The sequence below is a fragment of the Diceros bicornis genome, chromosome 18 (assembly GCF_020826845.1).
Source record: "Diceros bicornis minor isolate mBicDic1 chromosome 18, mDicBic1.mat.cur, whole genome shotgun sequence".
Taxonomy (NCBI): domain Eukaryota; kingdom Metazoa; phylum Chordata; class Mammalia; order Perissodactyla; family Rhinocerotidae; genus Diceros; species Diceros bicornis.
The window spans coordinates 25435068-25458987 of NC_080757.1; the positions used below are offsets into that span (position 1 = coordinate 25435068).

Consider the following 23920-nt stretch of genomic DNA (forward strand, 5'->3'; position numbering starts at 1 on the left):
GTATTTTTTCTAATCTCCATAGTTCATTTTTCTTACAGATACTGTTTCTTTTTCACTACCTCCTTTCTCACTCCCTTTCTCTCATAGTGGAAAGATGAAATGAAAAGATGATTTTTAAAAACAGTAGTTTTGTGTGTTTTGTTTGTTTTGTTAAATTAGAACATGATCTGTAGTAAGGCAAGAGGATAACTCCACTTTTATTTATTTTAGTTTAATCTCAGAAGTTAAACATTTCCTTTCAAGAGAAAACATTCCATACCAAATCTGAAATAGGTTGGGTGGGTGGCTAGTGTTCCTATTTTGTCATGTTGGCTTTTGTTATTAATGTTGAGACTTTAATCCGGTTATTTGCCAAGTAGCTGAGTTGTATTACCTAGGACACTTTTTAGGTTTTTAGATCTTTCCGTGGGTCACTTTGATGATTGAAGTAAGTACCTCAGAAAGGAGTGTATGTTCCCTATTAGGAACATTAGGTAAAGAGAGTTTAGGAAGGAAGAATATCTTGGTTTCCCTACCTGCTGTTGTCTATTCTTTCCTTCTGTCATTTTATGGTCTTGCCTCTGGTGATTTTATATATTCCCTTGAAATTCTATCTTGCTCATTAGATCTGAACAAAAGGTGAGACTGAGTTGCGTTTTCTCCCTCCTCTTTGCTTTTATGCCCTAGGATAGGTGGAAAGGTCCTCCAGTCCGTGACTACCTGCTCAACCAAACCCTGGATTCATATTCACTTTAATAGCAGCTTATCTTCTTCCCACTCAAATGAGTGAATTCCCTGCATTAAATAGGTGAAAACAATACTTGCACTTTCTTAACTACAAACCCCATCATGTGTTTTACAACTATGGACAGTTGGAGCAGACCTCTGGTTGGTGGATTGGGGAACCAGAAAGTATTTCCTGCTTTAAAATGTTTGAGAAGCCTTCTGTCCAGCATAATGGCGTTGAGTACTCCAAAACTCTTCACCCTGTGGTGTGGAAGGTGGTAGGGGTTGTGTAAAAAGTGTTTTGGGAAATGCATATCTACCCCAAAAGCCAAAAGTCCCAAGCTTTTATTTATACTGCTGTGGTAGAGGACTATCAAGAGTCTCCCTGAGATGGGGAAGGTTAAGTATGAAATGGAGATTCTTTAAGAAAAAGGCTGATAATCAAGGTAAGGAGAAGATTAAAAAGCAACAACAGGAAGCCTTTTGGGGTCTGATCATCTTTTATGACCTATTGATAGTAGGGGGAGAATAAAAATTCTCTAAAATATAAAGGCAATTATTTCAAACTTCAAGTAGAAGAAACTATACCTAAACGTGTATATTTTATATGGTGTGATATTAAGAACTACTACTACCAACATCTCTGTAAATTTCAAAAAGGACAGACATTTGTGAAGACTGCATCTGCAGTTTTTTTCAGCTTAGATGAAAATTACATGGATAATGGATGATTTAGGGAATAAACTGATATTCCACTGGAGAAGAAATATTTTTCTCAAAATAAGGGAGAGATTTTTTTCCTTAATTTTTTTTGTGTGAGGAAGATCAGCCCTGAGCTAACATCCGATGCCAATCCTCCTCTTTTTTGCTGAGGAAGACTGGCCCTGGGCTAACATCCGTGCCCATCTTCCTCTACTTTATATGGGATGCCGCCACAGCATGGCTTGACAAGCGGTGCGTTGGTGCGCACCCGGGATCCGAACCTGTGAACCCTGGGCTGCTGCAGCGGAGCGTGGGCACTTAACCGCTGTGCCACGGGGCCGGCCCCTTAATTTTTAATTTTTAGGAGGGGAAGGACCCAATACTGAATGCACTATGGATTATACAGTCTTGTTTTTTTCTTCTAATCCGTCTAAGGATTCACCATGTTTAGGTATCATGGAATGACTCTTTGTACAGCAAGAGGATAAATGATTTTGAATTCAGAATTATCAGAATATGAGATGGTATTTTGGTTTAGTGTGTGTTTATAAATGAATAATTTGTTCTTTTGTTTCTGTTTTGCCTCCTCTTGGAGTGCTAAACATTTGGTTTGTGGAATGAAAACCACCAGAAGTTGTTCCTTTTGCCTTATTCTGCCTTCTTTCCAAAAATGGGAGAGGGAACAGGAAAGCCTTTAGTCCCTATATTATTTAAAACCTCTTAAAACTTTGATCATCTGTTATTTCTTAGTCAGAATCTCCTGACCCCTTTTAATGGTCTCTCATGATTTCTTCTGCATGTTAAAAGTATAGTGTTGATTGATAGAGAGATACATTAGGAATTTTGAATCCAAATGACTGAGGGATTTGGGCTTCTCTTTAGCAGGAACTTCCTGTGGGATCTTCTTTACCGCATTGTTTGGGATAAAAATAACAGGATGTTTGCATTTTCTTATTCATCCTGCTATGTTCACTTTGTTTTTATTCCCTTTTCCTATTTCAAAGTCCTGTCTACCTCAGTTCTTTTTAATGTGGATGTGTATGTTCTTTTTCACGTTAATAATTAGGATCAGTTGTGTGGCCGGGACCCTACTCTCACTGATGAGCTGCTGAATATCCTCACAGAGCTAACTCAACTCAGTAAGACCACTAATGCCAAAGTGGCACTTCGAGCACGCCAGGTAAGGGCATGTCTTGGTTGTCTTGAGGGAGGAATGGTTTTCATAGGTTGGGCAGTCCTAGGCACAATGAGCTTTTACTCAGTCACCCTTTCAAAGATCCTGCAGTTTTCTATGTACGTCTCATTGCCCTCAGAATAAATGTTTTCATGTGGTATATGTTTTTTAAAGAAAAAGGAAAAGATTAACGTTGAGTCTGTTTAAAATAGGAGCTCCATCCCCATTATAAAATCCTGTTATCATTTCCTACCCTTGCTAGTAGCTCTTTGATAATAAACCAGGGTCATGTGGAGGAAAGGAAACTGAAGGAAGGCAATAGACTCAATATTTCTTCCCAAAGAGAGTTTAGAAGTGCTGAAAACTTTTAATTATATAGGAAAATATCAAGTGTGGAAAGCAGAAAGAAAATGAAATGAATCTTAGGTGCTAGCAATCAGAACAATCCCAGAGAAGTCCAGTTAGTTTCACCCTGTAGTCTTCATTTCCATTCCAAAAGGTTTCAGCAGGGAAGCTGAGAGTTGGCGCTCCCTTTGTGTTTCTGTGCATGGGCATTGACAAGGAAGCAGCATTTGAAGCTGTTCAGTGACCTTCTGCTTTCTCTACAATTGTATCCATGTCACTGAACTACTCAAAGTTATTGAACCTCTCAATGACCTGCTGAGAGTATTCAGGTCCTACCGTGTCTCTGTTTGTGACGCTGCTTTCACTCTCTCTGCCCCTCACATGCATTGCTGTTACATCCTATCACCTTCTCCTTGGTTCTGAGTACCTGGAGCTGTGAGAGCAGCTTTTCTAGTCTTTCTTTCTACTTCCGAGTTGCAAAAGCCTAGCTCTGCTGCATCCACCTTCCGCACAGCTGCTCCCTGCCAGACCTGATTCCCAATTAACAGCTAGTCATGCAGTCCGCAGGACTAGCAGCTTTGCAATGGTAAATCACATGCACTGATGGAACTTGATTGAAGCTGTTTTCTCTCCCTTCCCCTTGGCCCCCATGGGGAATTGCCCACAACGCAAATCATGGTGAGTCAACTGAGATGCAGTATTTGGTGGCATTGGCTTTATGTTACAGGACCTAGAAGTTGTTTTACTTGGTCTCTGTTTTATCTTTGATGCCTGCACTTACAGATTTATATTTATTGCTTTTGTATCAGAGCTGCCTAATAGGAGCCTAGAATAATCACTCCCTCAGGAACTTATGCCTTTTATTTTGCTCTCACTCTAGGTTCTTATTGCCTCCCATTTGCCATCATATGAGCTTCGCCATAACCAAGTAGAGTCTATCTTCCTATCAGCTATTGACATGTATGGACATCAGTTTTGCATTGAGAACCTGCAGGTATACATATAGCCCTTTTCTACCACTCTGCACTCTTGTCCCATTTATTCCAAGCATAGTTTAATTAAGTAATCAATCAGTCAATTTTGACTTTCCGTGTAATGAAGTTTCATACCCTGACTTTCTAAAATAATTTATACTTATGCATATTTTTTCATAAAAATGCTGTTAGAATTGTGGTTTAGGTTAAAAATCAAATAGGTCTGCCTTGACAGAAGTGTGCTATTGAAGTCTTCACCTCTTGTGCTTTTATCTAGAAAGTATTCTAGGCCAAAATTAAGTGGTAGCACTGGTTGATTTCTGATATTTGAATCAGAAGTATAAATAGGTAGTTGTTAGTCTTCTAAAGACAAAGCTACTTAAATATCATTTAATTTTAATTTTATTTTAGTGTTTATTATTAAGCTTTATATAGAGCCAATTTTGTAAAAGAATATTGACTAATTTTACTACTAATTGGAAAGACCTTGACTATTATTTTTTAAACAACATCATTTGCTCAGGAATGACTATTTTTCTACCTGGAAATAAGGATAATATTGTTATTTCTAGCCAAGAGAATCTTCAGGCTTCCTGTCAGATTTACTTCTGGGGACCCTAGAGAGGGGAGAAGGATGTTTTTGTTTATTTAATTCATAGTTGAAATATAGGTTTTCAACTGGGATTCAAATCTATGATTTACATAGTGGAATATTGAGACAATATTTAAGAAGTGGAATACAGATATATGTCAGAAAGAATAATAATAATAGTCATAAACACTTACAATAGCATATCGGTAATGTATTGTTAATGCTTTATTCTAAGAATTTTTCATATATTAACTCTTCTAATCCTCAGAACCAGCCCTATGAGAATAGGTATTATTTTTCCCATTTTGTAGCTGAGGCACAGAGAAGGTATTCATACATGACATTCATAGACAAAATTCTTAAGTTTCACTAAATGCTTCAAATGCCAAATATTGTCCATTGAAATTGTTCTCTTTTGGATGTAAGGGTTTAAGCTTGTCTTTGTACCTTCCAGAAACTCATCTTGTCTGAAACATCTATTTTTGATGTCCTTCCAAACTTCTTCTATCACAGCAACCAGGTAGTGAGGATGGCAGCTCTGGAGGTAAGTTTTCATAGTAATGTGACATTACCTTTTTCTTGGTTTCTAGCTGATTTTCTCTGTTTGGCTATGGTGTCAGTCCTTTTTCTTTGTCCTTAAGGTTGATTCTTAAGAGTAGAGTCTTCTTTTCCTCGGAAACAATAAACACTAAACCATGGTCTTACTCAAGTGTTTCATTTGAGCTCATCACCAGCTTCTGGGCTCCAATCACAGGAAAATAGCTGCCAGCATTTTTCAGTAGTCTCTACTTTCCAGGTATTTGAATTCTCCTATTTCGTAATGAATTAGGATTCCCTATAACGCAACAAATGAAGAAATATATAGCTGATCAGAACATGTTCCATTTTGTGATTTAGGCCAAATAAAATGGATTTAGGTATATTCAAAATTGTCAAGCAGCTCTTATGATATATTTTGTCATGGGAAAGAAAGTAATAACATTTAATGAACTGTGTTTTAGGTGCTTTACTTTATTTTTCTCGTGTAATCCTACAATTACTTCATGAAGTAAGAAGAAAGTGAGACTCTGAGAGGTTGTGACTTGACCAAAATCACATAGATAAAAGTGGAAGAGTTTGCATTTGAACCCAGGTCAATCTGACTCAAAGATTTTCTGTTTCCACTATAGCACACTACCTCATTAAGCACAAAAATTGCAGGCCCCGAATACTCTTGTAGAATTGCCAAGTGATGTTTTTTGAAAATGAGGAAAAAAGTGTTTTAGATGATTTTATGTAATATGACGTCACTATAGGCTGTTGCCAGCTCTTTTGGGTTACTTTTTATTTGTATTCTATGGTTAGAGGGTAATGTATCCTACTCAGTAAATACCAAATTTTTAAAATATCTAAGTATTTTACAATGCTTTTATGTCATTTAATGAGAAGCCTCCTTATATACCTCACATGCTGATAAAATCCCATGTAGCATTTTATGTGCATGGCAAATTGGCTGTTAAGCGCACGAGGTTGGGCTGATGGTTTTTGCTGAGATATAGCCTGTTGCTGTTTCTTTAACTCTTGAGTCAAGTTAATGTATTTGAGATATTGTATGTTAAATTATACCTTACTGCTTTTGCCTAGGGTTTGGGGGATATAAATAACCTAAAATTGGCTTAGGGCAGTGGGAAAACAAAACAAAACAAAGATAGTAAAAGTGTTGAATTGTACTGCAATTGCTTCTGTCTTTTCTCCTCACTCTGTAAGTGGCCCAGAATCAACAACTCTCGTTTTCTCACTGCTTGCTTTTATCTTCCATTGAAATGATCATGCTTAATGAGTTAACAGTTGTGTTCTGTACGCTCTCTTTCACAAAAGATCAAACCTTCTCCAGAGTTTAGGTTAGCATGAAAGGTTTACCTCACACCTAGAGGTGTCCAGCAGAGGTAGGCTAGTTTTGTTTCCATTTATACATGGGTATAGTTTTAGACTCCAGCTTTATTAATTAAAGCAAGGTATGTATGTACAGAGCCTTGGGACTTCTGTCACTACAGCCCACCTTATTCTGCATGAGATACCTGTTTTTAAGGCTAACTTTTTCCTGGGCTAGCCATCTCTTAGCTTCTGTTTTTGAAGTGTATTTACTGAGGATTACTTTTTAACCAGGTGTATGTTCGAAGGGCTTACATCGCCTATGAACTTAACAGCGTGCAACACCGCCAGCTTAAGGACAACACCTGCGTGGTGGAATTCCAGTTCATGCTGCCCACATCTCATCCAAACAGGTGAGTTTGAGCTGATATGTGTACCTGAGCCACCTAGAACTCTATCAAGAGAGTCAAGGGGAGTAATGTGTATGACCATTCTATGTGTTTTTTTAGCTAGAAATGTAGAGCAGAAAATGAACTAATTTAAACCATTATAAAAGAGCCTCTTGGTGCCACTTCTTTTTTTCCATCTTTGACCTGGAGAGATCAAGTTTGGTCTAATTAAGATAAAAGTTTAGGATTACTCCATTCATTTTTTGCTTGTGTTATATCACTGAGGAAACATAATTCTTTTCTTTCTTTCTTTCTCTTAAGTTAGAAAGAGTTTACTAGCATTTTATTTGCTGGACCTTTGCCAGAAAATCACTTTTTATGCAATTTATCAGTTGAAACATAAAAGTAGCTTGGGTGGGATGCTTTTCTTTTCTGTGTGTGCTACGGGTTAAGGTTATACCTGAGCCAATTTCATTATCTGCCTATAAACAGACACCTGAATTTAGCAGTTGAAACTCAGTTTTTAAAAATCACACTTCAGAAACAAACTTAAATCCAAGTAACTTACTTAATTAAGCCATGCTGATTCCAGTATTCTTCCCTTCCTAAGCCCTTTAAAAAATAAAATGTACATATGGAAGTTTGTTCCAGTATTGCTTTAGTTTTAAAATGAAAATACTGTATCTTGTATACTGATTTTTTTAAAAGTATTGTGAGGCAGTAAATACCTAGGAATTTCATCTACACATATGTTCATCTCCTCCTGTATTTTCATTCTTTTTAGTAATACCACAGGAAATATAAATACCACAGCCAATCTTAAGCCCTCCATTTCTTCTTTATGGCCCTTGGTTCCTCACTTTGTATTACAAGTACTGTGTCTTTGGGGATCCTTAGTTATAGACACCAGAAATGGTTTTGTTCTGAATTGCCACTTCACCCAAAGCAATAGAAACCCTTCCTAGAGACAAAGAAGTCTGTGCTGAGACTTTTGGCCACTGGATGCCACTGTTGATCCAGCAGAGGTCAGCAGATGAGCAGAGACATCTTCAGAAAAAGTACTTCTCTTCTTTGTCTCGGAAGATCCTTTCACTTCTCCACCTCAGAAATACCTTATGGCTGGCAGAGAAAAGCATATATCCTTGATTTAGCAAGCATCTCTCAGTACATTTTTGCCTCTATGGATTTCAGAATCTCATTTTCTAGAAACGAATGGTTGTCCTTCAGCAAGCGGCAAAGTACTCATGGCACACGTGGGCTCAGCACTCCGTCTTCTTTCTTTTCCTGCATTCCTTGAATAATTGTAGAGAACTACATGCTATATTAATGCTCTTTGTAATTCTCAGGACATTCTCCTTTCGTCCTGCTTTCTGCTACCTCTTCCCTTTGGGCAATGATTTGTAGTCAGACTGCAGAACTGCCTCTGATTTCCTTCCCTCCTCATTGCTCCCCTTGTCTTTCTGAATTGCTCTCCCTGTCCTACTTTTTAATTTGAGGATGTGTGTCCAGTTTGGTGAGGGAATGTCAACTGGAAAATGAGAGAAATGCTTCTTTACCGTTTGTTAAGAAATCTTATTCACCTTTCCATTTCGAGTGTGTGAATCTTGGTTATTCCTGATCCGGTTTTAAAACTTGTATACTTGTCCCTCTCAACGTCTGAGGTATACACACCCCTATGTGTGTATGGATAAAGACTAGATGTGAACAGAACTGGAATCCTGATCTAAAGTCTTCCTTGGTTGTGTGTATATAAAATTATAAACTGCTGGATTATTATTATCATTATCATTATTATTGCTACAGATGTAAAAATGAAGATAAGGACAAAGAAGGGAGGAAAGATAAAATAATCTTTGTGAGAACCAGAAAAATATTAAAATTGCTTTAGTGCTTTTTTAGATCTAAAGTCCTTTTGCTAGTTTAGGAATATAAAGTGTATTATTAGATTTAATCACAGAATGATACATTCAACGTTAGAGTAGAGCTTATTCAGTTATTATAGATTTGCTACTTGAATTTCATTTTATAAGATTTTATATATTTTTGTAAATATTTTTGTTACAATTTGGAGTTATTACCTTATTCTGACACCAACTGGTGTACTGCAATTCAATTCTGACACTAACCAACTGGAGTTAGACGCCACAAGTTAAGGGCTCAGTTCTCCATAAAACTCCCCCTACTCAGATGGGGCCATGGGTGGGGTTCTCAGGCCACCCGTACTTCTGATCAACTGGCTACAAATTTGGGGTTCGTGACCCCCTCAGGTTCAATAATTCACTAGAACAGCTTATAGAATTTAGGAAAACACTATACTTACGATCACGGTTTTATTATAAAGGATACAGATCAGCACCAGCCAAATGAAGAGACACATAGAGGAAGGTCTGAGTTGGACCTAAACACAGCCTTTCCTTGTTCTTTCTCTATGGAATCAGGGTACTTTATCCTCCCAGCATATCAGTGTGTTCACCAACCAAGAAGTTCCATTGAGCTTCACTGTCTAGAGTTTTTATAAGAGTTTCATTACAATGGCATGATTGATTGAATTATGGGTCACATGATTAAACTCAATCTCCAGCCACTCTCCCCTCCTCAGAGGTCCACCTGGCTGAAAGCCCCCAACCCTCTAATCACATGGTTGGTCTTTCTAGTGAGCAGCCCATGTCCTGAGTTATATCATGTCTTAGCATAAACTCAAGTGTGATCCAAGGGGCTCATGAATAATGAAGACAGTTCTATTACTTGAGAAATTCTAAGGATTTAGAGTCTCTCTCCCAGGAACCAGGGACAAAGGCCAGTCAAATTCTTTATTATATAATAGGCCTGCTACCCTTACAAAAGAATTCTAAGATCTCTTGGTTTTAGCTAGTTTTGAGCCAAGTTCCAACTTTTTTCTAGCTCTAGTGCTTTTATTCTTTTCTATTCTTATTGTTTTGAACAAGTAGGCAATAAGCATGTTGTTTCTCATTCTACAGAATTAAGTTACAGGAGACTATCTACCAGCATCCATTCCACTCCCAATACTCTAAGGCTCAAGGACACAGCTATGCCCACTAACCTAGGTTAATGATTCTCACAATTATCTGGGAAATATTTTAAAAATACATACATTGGGGTCCTGACTGCGACGATTCTGATTCATTCTGAACCAGGAGATCACTTTTTGAAAAAACTCCTTTGATAATTCTGATGCACACCTACAGTTGAGAATCACTGCTACTAGACCAACACTATCCAGTAGAAATATAATGTAAGCCACATATATAATTTTAAATTTTCTATTGGCCATATTTAAAAGGGTAATAAGAAACAGATAAAATTACTTTTAATAACATTTTATTTAACCCATTATATCCAAAATACCATTTCAATATGTAATAAAAAATTATTCAGATATTTTCCCATTCTTCATACTAAGTCTTTGAAATTTAGAGTGTATTTTACACTTATAGCATGTCTCAATACAGAGTAGTGTATTTCAAGCACTTCCTAGCCACATGAACAGCTCAACTCTAGACCAAAAATTAATTAGGACAATCATACTGAGTCCTCTTTGTTTTATTTTAATGGTGGTACCCCTAGGAGAGATTTAAGAAAAATTCTTTTACTTATATGGCTTGTTCTTAGTAGTTACAGGACGTATCCACACGTGATATTATAGAAATGCTACAATATTTTATACATGCATTAAAAATTATTCTATGATAATAGAGAACAGGTATATGAATATACATATTTTACTTTTCAGTGCAAAACAGAATTTTATAATATTTTTCCCAGTTGGAATTAGCAAACCAAAAATTCTTGAGGGAGAAAACAGATACATTCTTTAACCAATATTTGTATTTTTTTTCCCTGGCATTTGGTCTTCACATTCCTAGCCAGGCATGCATTTGAAGTAGACTAAATTTGTCCGGCAAGTCCTTAGAAGTGAGTATCTTTCTAAGCTATATTATCAAAGCAAAACTGTAGCCTCTTGTTGTATGTGGGGTCACCTGGTGGAATTCTATTCCTGCAGTTTGCTTTTGGCTAGTAACTTAGCCCCCATGGGTTGGGATGAAACATGGCTCTCTGTCTGCAAACTGAGAACAAGGGAGTATTTTTTTCAGGAAAATGCCTTAGATGCCATTTGGGTTGAAGACCCATGTCTCATTAGGACATGTTTTGGTTTTTAGAGTAGGCAAAACACAAGCAATTGCCGATGCAAATCAGTGGAGCAGCCTCTAAGAAGAGAGAAGACACCCCTTTTTTAGCACATTTGGGCAGTTAGTGTGTGGCCAAGATGCTTGGTGCCTTTTTATTTTTGTTTAAATTCATCATAGGACTTTATATGGCTTGACTTTTTTTTTATACTTTTAAAAAGTTTTTATTTTCTCGTGGAAAGAACACTTAACATAAGATCTACACTCTTAAAAAAAGTGTAGAATATATTATCGTTGACTTTAGGTACAATGTTATACAACAGATCTCCAGTGCTTCTTCATTGCTTGACTGAAACTTTTGCTTGACATTTAGTTACTCTATGTGTCAGTATAATTTGACTGGTTTTTTCCTAATACGTCTCTCAATATTTCTTTTAAAAAAGCAGCAGTTGATGGAACAGTTTATTTCTAAGCTCTGTGACTTTCTTCATCATCCTTCTTGCTAGGAGGTAGGCTTCAGTCAAGGTATGTTACCTTCGGGCCGGCCCCGTGGCTTAGTGGTTAAGTGCGCGCGCTCTGCTGCTGGCAGCCCGGGTTCGGATCCCGGGCACACACCAACGCATCGCTTCTCCGGCCATGCTGAGGCCGCGTCCCACTATACAGCAACTAGAAGGATGTGCATCTATGACATACAACTATCTACTGGGGCTTTGGGGGAAAAAATAAATAAAATTTTTAAAAAAATTAAAGGCTATGTCCTATTGTATGTGAAATTTTTTGAGGGGAGAGCATTATTGCTGTCTTTTTTTTTTTTTTTTTTGGCTGAGGAAGATTCACCCTGAGCTAACATCTGTTGCCAATCTTCCTCTTTTTGTATGTGAGCAGCTGCCACAGCATGGCCACTGACAGACAAGTGGTGTAGGTCTGTGCCTGGTAACCGAACATGGGCCACTGAAGTGGAGTGTGCTGAACTTAACCACTAGGCCACAGGGGCTGGCCCATTGCTGTCGTTTTTTAAAGGTAACTTGTAGCCAGTTAGCAGTTGTTTTTAAAGGAGAAGTGAATTAGTTTCTTCAGTCATTTTGTTGGTGCAGGAGTAGAACAGCCAGTCTGCACTAAGAGAATATTTTATTATTATGCAGACTTTTAGGACTAATTCTCTTGTCTAAGATTCCATCAGCCCAACTCTTTAGTGAGTTCAACCAACATTTTACACAGATTAATCCTGGAGCTCAGACTATATCGTTCAGCATTCCTTTTTCTCTTTCTTCCTCCAGTGAGGCTCAGGGTGTAGAGCCTGAGGTGTGTGTGTGTTTGTCATTTTTCTCATTCTGAAACCCCAGTTTATCACTCACTGGTGCTGGTGATGGAAGAGCTTATTACACTAAAGCATCGTCCTGAATGTCTTTATTTTTGACAATTCACAGAGTCATTTGACATTCAGGATTTCCCTTAGCTTGCTTTGGGCATATTAAGTAACTCAGAATAATCTGAAAACAAATAAGTTCTTTAGTCCGCCTATCTATTTGATCTTCTAAAATATAGCTATATTTATACAAACACGTGTAAAGTCTATTATCCCATAAACTCTGTGGCAATGCGTATGACTGCGTGTTATGACAGTCTGGGAGTATGAAATTTAAAACTCCAAATGACTTTCATAAGTAATACACATTAGTGAACATAGTTCATTGTTTTTATAATTTTATTTATTTATTTATTTTTCCCCCAAAGCCCCAGTAGATAGTTGTACGTCATAGCTGCACATCCTTCTAGTTGCTGTATGTAGGACGCGGCCTCAGCGTGGCCAGAGAAGTGGTGTGTCGGTGCGCGCCCGGGATCCGAACCCGGACCGCCAGCAGCAGAGCGTGTGCACTTAACCGCTAAGCCGTGGTGCCGGCCCAAGTTCATTGTTTTTAACTTTTAATCTGTGGTTCAAATAAGTAGCATCAAAATTGATGCAGGAGATGGGAAGTATACTTTGTTGTATGTTTCTGTACCTATATAATGGGTGAGGACTTATTGGTGTTTATTTCCACCTATTTCTTAGATGGAAATCCATGCTTTAGTTAAGTCAAGTTGCATTGTAACTTCTCTGCTATTTGCTTTTTGTGAATTTGGCCTTCTGTGTTATAATGTTTTAATTCAAGCACTTCCTTTTCTCATGTTTTATATCTGGAAGAAGTCGGCTATGTTCTCCCTGGATAGCACATGTTTTGTTCATGACTGGGTTTAGGCTGCTTGGCACCTTCAGTGTTTAGCTGTCAGTGGGTGGCGTCTGGACCTTCTTTTTGTGGAGAAGGTTGTGAGGAAGTTTAGAAATCAGAAGTGTTCCATGTGACTAATCAGCAGCCCACTGCCATTCTTGAGAATTCTGATAATCTTTGACACCCAAAGATTAGACTCTTCTTTGACTCATACTGAGACACTCAAAAGTCATCCAACTTGTAGCATTTCTTAGCAGTGGGAGCACTTGGTTGTAGTTAGCAGGCCAGAATGAGCTATAAATAAATACAATCCTACAGTGCTTGCTTCCTTCATTCAGGGTAGTCTGCTGATAAGATGCAAGCAGCTGGCAGAAGAGAAGATTCTCAGCAGGTTTAAGTGCTTACCGAGGTGCTTTCCTGACTCCATGGCTCAGAGCTTCCTGTCTCTGCTGTGTTATTTTGGCGCTCTAGACTTGTAAGATTGGAGAGTCGAGTTTAAAACTCTCAATATATCATTAGGGTAGCCCAAGGTCCCTTCTTGTCAAGGAAGACTAGCTGATTCCAGGAGGAAGGAAAAGCAGAATCCAAGGCACCTGTAAATCCCTGTAGTTTTGTGCTGTGGGTTTGTAGCTAATTATACAGCGGGCCACAGAAATATTCTGTAGCTCTGTTGGCATACTTGTTTCAGAAGGAGCAAAATCTTCCAGCAGAGCAAAGAAGGGGCTTTGGAGGGGCTGCAAATGAATGAAGCAGTGATCATTTTAATGTACACTAAAGCTCTGCAGTGGAATCAGGGCATCTGAACTGCAAGGAGGTGGTGGGGGAGACGCCAGTAGAAATACATGGTTCAGATGTGATTTACAGCTCTTGATTTGGATTCTCCTGTAGAAATATAGTCACTCAAGGAGACCACCACTGGTCACAGCCAGTCAAATTGCTCTTTCCCCTATGGTACTGCTGTTAGTGACTGCTAGTAGGTTATTGAGCCGACCTTTTCTGATTCTGCTTTGTTGCCTCATTTCAAAAGATTTGCCCTATACTGGCTCTCAGTCACAGCTTGATGTAACCACTGCTTGTTTGCATTTATCCCCATCATTTTCATATAGGGTCTTTTTTTTTCTTCAAGTTAGAAGGCAAAAGAATCAGGAGCATTTTTATATGATGAAAGATGTACATAGGGCCAGCTAAAATCAAGCAAAATGGAATTCAGCTAGAAGGTCTGGTAAAAGGCTTGGAGAACTTGTGACTGCCAGTGAAGTCAGTGTTCCTTAAATAAAGAGGGTTCAGCTAGCAGGCGGCAACTCTGACTTTGCATTCATATTGAAGCAGGCTGTCCAGCCATTCTAGGCAGGCAGATCAATAAAATCAGAGGTGACTTAATGCCAAGAACCTCAGAATTCAAAGGATTTCTCTTGTCCTTCTTTAAATGTATTCTATGTTGATGTGGAATGCTAGCCTCAGGAACTGAGATGAGAAAATGCCAGGTCTAGATTCTGGATTATGACACCATGTTAAACAATGTCCTTGGAAAGCATCCCCTTTGGTTTCTCAGTTATCACATCTGTAAAATGGAGCTAATCTACCAGAAGGAAAATGATTCCAATATTTATCAAAACACTGTGAATGAAGACTCATCGTAAGTGCTTTGAATAGTCTAAACAGCAAATGTTTTATGAGAAGTGAATTTATATCCTGTTTGTGTATTTGAAAATGCATTTGATTGCCTTATCAGAGGTTGAGCAATTTGACTGTTTTCACATGATGAGTATGCAGTGATTCCACTGCATAGTAGTGGTAGATTTTATTTTATTTTTAGCTACATATATGAAATATTTCACTCATATGCAGTCTCTTCCTTGGTTGGTTATTTTTGTACAGACATGGATCTAGCTTTCTAGTGTATCACAATAGTGTACAGTATGCCACATCGGTCATATTATTAAATTGATCCAGTAGCTCCTATATAGGGTAACAAAACATAAAAATGGTCATTATGGACGTGGCTAAGTATTTACCTAATACTAGAGAGTTTATCCTTCCTTCCCTGCTCATCTCCCCTAGAGCCCTACAGATTCTTATTCTACCAAAGAGGATAAGCTGTCTCTAAACGTAACCTCTTACATGATTGATTTGGGGCCATTCCTTTAAAAACTGGAGATGTTGAGAGTTTTTGTTCTTACCTCATACTGTGTAGATGGTGCACAATTCCTATAACAAAGCAGCAGGGGGCTCCCTGTGAGAGCTTGAGAATTGCTGATGGAGAAGGGCTGGCTATTTGTTGGTGGTGTTCTTTTCAATTCAGGCCCTTTCCTACTGAAGACTTGGCCCTCATCCTGTGAAGACTCCCTAAGGGATTAGAGTGTAGCTACAGAAGAAGTGAGACCATTTTATTAGTTTAAGAAATTGATTAACAGTTGAGAGAGATTATACTGGTTTCTAAATTCCAGAAACCTGGATGGATGGAGCCTGAGATTGCTTTGCTTTGGTTGTAAAGTTCTTCTCTCTGAACTGAGGTTCATAGTAAGAGACTATGCAGGTGGCCCATTTCTTTAGAATCCTTTATGTCTTAAAAGGAATCCTTTCTGTTATTCTCATTAGCATCTACATTTACTTTTCTGTGTAGTTACACCTCCCTCTGCTCTAGAACCTGTGCGTACTTTTTTTTTTCTTTCCTTTTTTTTTTGTGAGGAGATCAGCCCTGTGCTAACATCTGCCAATCCTCCTCTTTTTTTTTTTGCCGAGGAAGACTGGCCCTGGGCTAACATCGGTGCCCATCTTCCTCCACTTTATATGGGACGCCACCACAGCATGGCTTGCCAAGCTGTGCATCAGTGCGCGCCCGGGATCCGAACCAGCGAACCCCGGGCCGCCGCACTGGAGCATGCGCACTTAACCGCTTGCGCCACCGGGCCAGCCCCCTGTGCATACTTTTTTTTGTTGATGAGGGTCAGGTGCATTATAACTAAGGATCTCTTGTAATATGAAACCCATGCCCCTGAGTGAGAGGCTCAAAGAATCCAAACAGCAAAGGTGCAGGTTTTTGCACTTGGAGGTTACTCTTGCTGCCTTATGAATTCACTCTGTGATACAGGTTTGATGCAGAGAGTATTGCTACTCACAAATCACACGAGGTATACAGTTTGTGTGCAGTGATATGTCACAGCTTTTTATTTATATGGCCAGCTCAGTCTATTCTGCTCCTTTCACTGCCAGGGAAAGTGCATCATTTTCCTCCCTCTCTCCTCCTTCCCACATATCATCAGCACCACCCACTATGTTCTGCCCATTAAGTCCTCTGTGTGCCAGAAAATCCCAACAATGATTAAATGCTGATAAAAGAATGTTAGAAGGTTAAGATATCAACCAATCAACCCCTTACAGTACTCCTCAATTGTGGGTGATAAGTATAACTTTGTCCTTTAGCATTGAAATTAAGGGGTTTTTGTTTGTTTTTTTTTCAGTCAAGGAAATGACTGATGTCAAATTAAGAAAAAAAGAGTTGGTGGCAAAGACTAAAGAGAATGCAGGAGACTTGCTTTGCGGTTTCCACTCTTATCCTAGTCTTTATTTCATGATTTTGGCACTTTCTTTATCAGGAGATTCTAGGGCTAGCCAAATTTAGATAAGGTTTTATTTATGAAAGGCCTAGAGTTTTTAAGCTTATAACAATTTTAAAAAGTTTAAATGATTTAAACTCATTTAATTTAAAAAGTATTAATTAATTTTAACAAATTATACCACTCTAGTTATAGAACTCGTTTATAATTACATTCCCACAGTTCCTTCAGGCTCCTATAGTACAGAGTACACTCCTTTCCAACATCTGCCCCCCCAACACCACAAGACTATGGGAGGAAGAACATGGTTAAAGAGACTTAGAAAAGGTAGCTGGGAACCCAGGTTACTGGCTGCTTTTCTTTGGAAGAGAGTTTGTAGGTTCATCACATATCTTAGAAAGCAATTAAGGTGGAAGGGGCTGTGGAATCAACTTCTCTCAAGCTCCTTATTGCGTTTTTAGTAAAATAGGAACAAGAAAGAAGATTCTCTAAGAATCTTGTCAAGAATTATATTTCATGTTGAAGCTTAAGATAATATACCATATCATATAACTTAATTTTCACAAGCCTGTGTTTCATCACTGCTCTGCATTATTTTTTTGCAATAGAGCTATAAAAAAAATTCCATGGTAAATACATTTCGACCCTTTCCTTCAACAGCTGCTGTGGTGAGGTAGGTCAGGAGGCATGCCTCTTTGGAGGCACCCTGCGGGTTGAAGGGTAATGAGCACTTAATTATGTCTGCTGAATGCCAGAGCTGCCAAACTGGAGCTCCTCACGACTGGTCTGTATCTGCTCTGACAATTCTTTTATTATGGCTTTCACTAACCTATCAGTAACTAACTGTGATTGTTTAATTACAGAGGGAACATCCCCACGCTAAACAGGTACCGTATGTTTAGTTTCTTTTCCAATTAAAAGCAGCTTTTTTTGTAACTTAGAATAGTGAAATCAGGGAAAAAATAGCACTACACTTGACAAGCTAATATGTTGTCTTCTTCTAGGGAGTCCTGCGCTCCCCTTTGGACATACTAAATTATTCTTTCTGTTTAGAAAACATGTCTTCAGCTTTTCTTCAGCTGTTCAAAAAGCAGTACTTGAAAGCCTCAGTGTGGAAAAGCTCCCATCTAGCTGTGTGTGATAGGGGAGTTGTCTGCCTGATGTTCAGCTTTGCTGTAAACATCATCTTTTTGCTAAGTTCTCTGTTTAATTTGGGGCTTTGAGTGGAGAAGCCTTTAAGGTTACTCTTATCCTGGCAAATGGTTCATAATTTTTTCAGTTTTTAGTTTTTCTAATTTGCTTCTCCTTTTAGAGGAATGCGAATGCAGAAGTAGCTGATCTCATGTTTTATCAGTTTCTTAGCTATTTTTCTAAAGTGTTAAAAGTGTTGTAATGATACGAAAGTCAAGTTCTATTTCAGACCTGTGATAAGAATAACACTGGAAAACTGTATTTAAGTTTTGATGTGTGTAGCCCTGTGAAGAGATTTCCAGGCCAATATAACACAAGTGATGTTTTAGTATTTTGAGTTCCTCCGGCTCCTGAGCTAAGCAAGGCAACACAATGCAAGTTTGAGAGGACAGCAACTCTGATTGGAATTGAATCCACAAAATGCTAAAGCATAATAAGTTGGTGGCGAGCTCTTTGTAGATGATCAATTATACATTGAAATGTTTATAGGCTTTTGTTTATTTTGTCCCTCTCCCTTTAAATATTAAGTAATCAAAACTGATTATAGCTTTTAGAGTCCCATTTGGATGGGGAGAGGAAAGGGAGTACTTCTGTTTGGTCCTCTTGTCTGCCCTTGGAGAGTGGGCTTGGTTCGTTCCTGCCTGCCTTTAGCTGTACTGGCACATGAACATAGTAGTGAGGGAAACTGAATAGTGGATATTTCCCATGGGATTCAGTTGAGTAAAAAGATACTTAACCCTATGTTTGCCACAAACAGAGCCTGTTGGCTTATTCAGAGGGAGTTTCCCTTTAAATGTTATCTGAAGCCTTTTTATCTTTCCTGTCTAATGCCAGGCAGGTAGAAAAGATATACTGCCTCACAAACTTGCTACTTTAGTAAATATATTTGGTGATCCTAGAAAAGAGGATGATAGCATTTCTGAGCTCATACAACTCTGAATCCCAGTTTCTAGTGAGCACCATGTATATGACTTGCTTGATGTGTATTTCATTTGTTTGTTTCATTCATGGTATCAATGGTTTCCTCTCCCACTCTGCCTTTCTATTCCCCGGTACTGTCGAAAGATGAACTACCTTTTTCATAGTCATCATTTGCCAAAGGAATAAAAGCCTGGAGTGTCAGTCTCTATAGTCTGTGTGAGCAGCACTTCCATCCCATAAAAAATTCCATTACCTTTTATAATTAAAATTTGCAGTAGAGTACAGTATGTACTCAGATTTTAAGTCCGCATTGCTGGCTCTCTTCCCCCTGCAACACTGCAGGTGGTGCACTTCAAGATGTTTGAGCAGCTCCCCAAAGTTCAGGTGCTGTTGCCTTGCTCGGCTCTTGCTTCATATCAGTATGCCGGTAACATGTCAGGCAAGTCCTGGAGGCATCCTTTAGCTTGGTCCTTCCTAACAGGCTCTCCTGATTGACTGGGCATTCAGAAACACTTTATAGTATTATTTATCAGTATGTACTGCTGAGGTGCATCAAGGAATATACAGATCATTATGTTTTTAGATTGAACAAATCAGTTCAGTTCTCTTCAAGTATCTCCATTTAGCACCTGTTTGTCCTGCTTACACATACTTTGAGACCTATGCTCTGCCCTTTTGTATCTTGCTGAGATTTATTAAGGGCTTTTGATGAAGGAATGTTTACTTTGGTATAAAAGTGTTTAAATATAAAAAGGAAATTTTGCAATTTGGGGTTGAAAAATGTCTCTTTCAAAAAAGGAGGAGCTATAATCCTTGTAACTGCTATCTCTATCAGCCCATTAAAGGAAAAAGTAAATACCTCAGTAAAGTTCCTTTTATAGACTGTGGCTTGTTTCTGTATGATAAATAATGTTTTTTATAATGATTTACTAAACCATTCCAAGTGACTTAGACTTGTTGTACATGTATTTATCTATATGTGACTACTTAATCTATTACAATTCCTAGAGAAAAATGCCTTATGTGTTGCCTCGTTACAACTCACTTGCATGCTTACTTCCTTTTAAAAGATGGAATGATTTAGGGAAGGGGAAGATGCAGAATGGTTTTTAACCCTATGTGCTATTCACTCATTAGACATGTCATAATGTTGTATTAAAACTGTCAGGAAATTCCTGATACTCCTTAAATTTTTGTTTGGAGAAATTTTGGAGTGGTAAAAATATAGTTTTTGTTGGGTGGAATTCAAATGAAAAGGTTAATGTGAGTCTAGCAAGACAGCCTTATCCACAGTGGGTAAAAAACCAAATCTGCTCTGCAACCTGACCCTACCTCAGAGCTTCCTCCTAGCTCCTTTTCCCTATCGTTACTCTCCCAATCCTTGCTCCTACCCTTCTTGTCTAACGCACTTGATTGAATTACCATTTAGAATGTCCTTCTCCTCCAACCTCAACCACTATGGCATGACTCATGTAGCTAGTGTCAGCGATGTGCTATTGGACAACTCCTTCACGCCACCATGTCAGAGGATGGGCGGAATGGTCTCTTTTCGGACTTTTGAAGATTTTGTCAGGTAAGACACTGTGGAACTGTGTCTGTACAAGGGGAGCCATGGGCATCTCTGTTTTGGGGTCTCAGATTTCTGCCAAATGAATAAAGGTCCCCAGAATAGCCATGAGCCAGCTAAGGAGATGTTGCCCTTTCTGTATACGCCCTCGGAGAGGTATATGTCCTTCCATTTCCACCTCTCATTCAGACTCTACAAGCCTCTACTTGTTATATGAGCCTGGCCAGAAAAAAAGAAACAAAAAAAAACATCTTTTCCTTAGGAGCTAACAGAAGAAGCTGTCTGCTCTGTGATGAGTGAAATGTCAGGAGAAATTAAACACAACACTAGAGTGAGCCCCACCAGAGACGATACATCTTTTGATTAAATGCATTCAACATCTATCTCTTGATGTATACTGATGCATTACCCTAGGGGGAGGGGTAATTACATTGGTCTGTCACTGCTCCAGTCCCAGGCTCTTTCTGTTATTTTAAGACTGATGATGACAGCAGTACTCATATCTTACATAAGAAAAAAATAAAAGAGCTTTAGATCATTCTTTTTTAAAAAGAAAAAATATATATGGTTTATTAAAGTTTAAACAATCCATCCTCCTAATTTCTGCCACTTGGTGAAATTTTGCATGTCACCTCTAGCCACTGGTGATTCTATTCAGTTGGCTGTTGAGCACAGGGTAGGGTAGATTATTCTTTTAGACTGAGCTGGCAATGGCAGTGTTAGTTTCCTGCCACTTAGGTTTTCTGCCTCTTGGATTTTCATGGTGGGTGTTTTTCTGGTATTTTTCAGGATCTTTGATGAAGTGATGGGCTGCTTCTGTGATTCCCCACCTCAAAGCCCCACATTCCCTGAGGCAGGTCACACGTCTCTATATGATGAAGACAAGGTACAGTGTCCCTTTTGTTCCTTCAGACACAGGATTTGTACTATATACCATCTTTCTTTCTTTCTTTTTTTTTTTTTTTGTGAGGAAGACTAGCCCTGAGCTAACATCCGATGCCAATCCTCCTCTTTTTTGCTGAGGAAGATTGGCACTGGGCTAACATCCGTGCCCATCTTCCTCTACTTTATATGGGATGCTGCCACAGCATGGCTTCACAAGTGACGTGTTGGTGCGCACCCAGGATCCAAACCTGCGAACCCCGGGCCGCTGCAGCAGAGTGTGCACCCTTAACCGCTGTGCCACTGGGCTGGCCCCTATACCATCTTTCTGACTTTGGCACATTATAGGGGAGAATTCATCTTTTTATTCTATATTATTTAATTTTCTATGCCTCATCAAAGTATTTCTGGAAACAAATGGAATATAAATTGTAACCTAAAAAATAACCTGTATTAATCTTGGAATCCATAGTGTAGAATGGGCTCAGCTATATCCATTGGAGCTGCCTCTGGATCTCTGAATGTTGTTTGAAAGACTTGAGCTTTGGTTGCTTTAATTCTTACTCAGTGATGGCTTGTGTATTTGCAGAGTGGTGCTGTTGTAGTCTTCAGGGAATGATGGACTTTAAAAGATAGCAGGAAAAAATAGGCATTTTGTTTAAAACTTTGTCCTTTTATTAAATCCCGCCTTTTCATTTCTCAGTAAACAAATCATTCTGTTTTTCTCCTTACCAGGTATTTTCCCATGATTTGATACTTCCACTGTTTGATAAATTGTTAGGAAATATATTATGTGGGAATATGTGCACATGGCTTCTTGCACTCATTTTTCTTCACATTCTGTGAAGAAATGTGGCAAATAATTTCATTCCCGTTTTATTAGTGAAAAAGTTGAGACAGTGGTCTTCAAGTTCATGTCTAGTCAAGATTTCAAGCTACCTCTAGCTAATGCCTTTGCTGCTGTCTTTTAAAAGTTAGGTGTTTTACTTTATTTAGTCTTCGTTGTGGATGCTGTGTGGTGGTTTCAATTTGCTTGTTCGTACTAGTAGGCAAACCAAAATGTCCTGTGGGGTGTATCTCTTTTTCAGGTATTCTACCAAGCGCTGTAACTTCTCTATGACTCTGTGTTAGCCGGCCTCCTAATTTCTTTGTCTTGTATTCTTGGGTTGCAGGTCCCCAGGGATGAACCAATTCACATTCTGAATGTGGCTATCAAGACTGACTGTGATATCGAGGATGACAGTCTGGCAGCTATGTTCAGAGAGTTCACCCAGCAAAATGTAAGTCCTCAGTTGGATGGAAACTGGTGATGGCCCATTTCCTGCTGGTTGTGTGTCATATCCATCCTTTTATCAGTTGCTACTCGTAAGGCCTATCACTGATAATCACTATATCTTTAACATAGTTCTGCCTGTAGGTGTAAAATTCCAAGGTGATTTAATTATATAATGAATACCTTTTTATGTCAAGAAATATAGACTTCAAATATTTAACATATTTTAAGGAAGGGAAGTTGTGTTGCTAAATCTTTCCCAGAGCTCCAGTCTTGAACTTCCAGTCACCTGCTGAATTTTTTTTTTTTGGTGACTTAACTCTGCGTGTCTAGGCCCAAACTCTGCTCAGGTCTCTTCTATGTCCTACCCTCCCCTCTCTTGAAAATATCAGTTAGACTTTTCAACTTTATGTCACTTAGATATCTCATGTTGACATCAAACTCTGTAGTTTAAACCTGAATTCCCATCATTTTCTTTAACCTCTTCTGACCCCCCCCAACCCCCCCCCCAAAAAAACAAAACAAAACAAAACAAAAACAAATCCAGGCAACTGTAAGGGAGGAAAGCAAATCCTCTACCCTCTAGGTCCTTCTGGCTGGGCTACAAATTAAATTCACTTGAGACAGAATAAGAGGAGAAAAATCAAACAAAGCTTTATAACATGTATACATGGGAGAAACCCAGGAAAACTGGGTAACTCGCCAAAATGACTGAGGCTGTTACCTTAAATACTATCTTCAGCTAAAGACAAAGGAGCATGTTGGGGGTGGGGGAAGTCAGTTACAGGAAGATGACCAGAGAAGCACAGTAAACAAGAGTAAGATTATTATGTAGATTTAAGTCCTTGCCTTCTGCATTGATAAGAGTTTCTAGAGATAAAGTCATCCCCCCTTCTTCCTGGTACAGAGAGGGAGACATCTTTACAAATGGAGATCTCCCTTGCAAATGTAAATTTCTCTTACAAAGGGAAACTTCTACTTCTACTTGATTTTCAGAGTTTTTCCCATGTCTGCAGTTTTTAAAAGTAACCAGCCCCAAATAATCCTTATGCGAAAGAGACGCATTTTGGGGTGGCCAATTCTGATGCCCAACACAACCAAACCCTTTCTCCCCAGTCATTCAGAAATCATGACTTCTTCCTTTTCCTTGCCATCCATTGTTCTTCCCTTCCATCTACCATCTGTACGTGTTTATTTGTATCTGGTCAGTCACCAAGGTGTGTTAGTTTTTTCTTTGCAGTGTCTCCTATCCTTTCTTCTTTTTGTTTTTTTAATTCCCACTACCATCTCTCTAGTTTAAACCCTTACTCACTTCACACCTGCGACACTGCTGCAGGTATCCTTGTGAGCTATCTTCCTTTACTCTCCCCCTCCAAACAGGACCATTCTGCTCACCACCAAAAATTAAATGTCCAAAATGCCCCCTTACCAAGTTATTCTCCAAC

At 38.8% G+C, this 23920-nt stretch overlaps 1 protein-coding gene across 11 annotated transcripts in view; it reads left to right on the plus strand.

Moving 5' to 3' along the window:
• Nucleotides 1-23920, plus strand: part of ACACA (acetyl-CoA carboxylase alpha) — a 277171-nt gene that overhangs the window by 145256 nt on the left and 107995 nt on the right. For 10 of the 11 annotated variants that reach the window (XM_058560445.1, XM_058560443.1, XM_058560444.1 and 7 more), the window contains 8 exons: nt 2474-2587; nt 3807-3920; nt 4947-5036; nt 6638-6756; nt 17505-17528; nt 20183-20326; nt 21110-21206; nt 22375-22482. In XM_058560445.1, the coding sequence (XP_058416428.1) occupies nt 2474-2587; nt 3807-3920; nt 4947-5036; nt 6638-6756; nt 17505-17528; nt 20183-20326; nt 21110-21206; nt 22375-22482 (810 nt within the window). The remainder of the gene's footprint in view (nt 1-2473; nt 2588-3806; nt 3921-4946; nt 5037-6637; nt 6757-17504; nt 17529-20182; nt 20327-21109; nt 21207-22374; nt 22483-23920) is intronic. The other variant, XM_058560440.1, reaches the window with a different exon arrangement.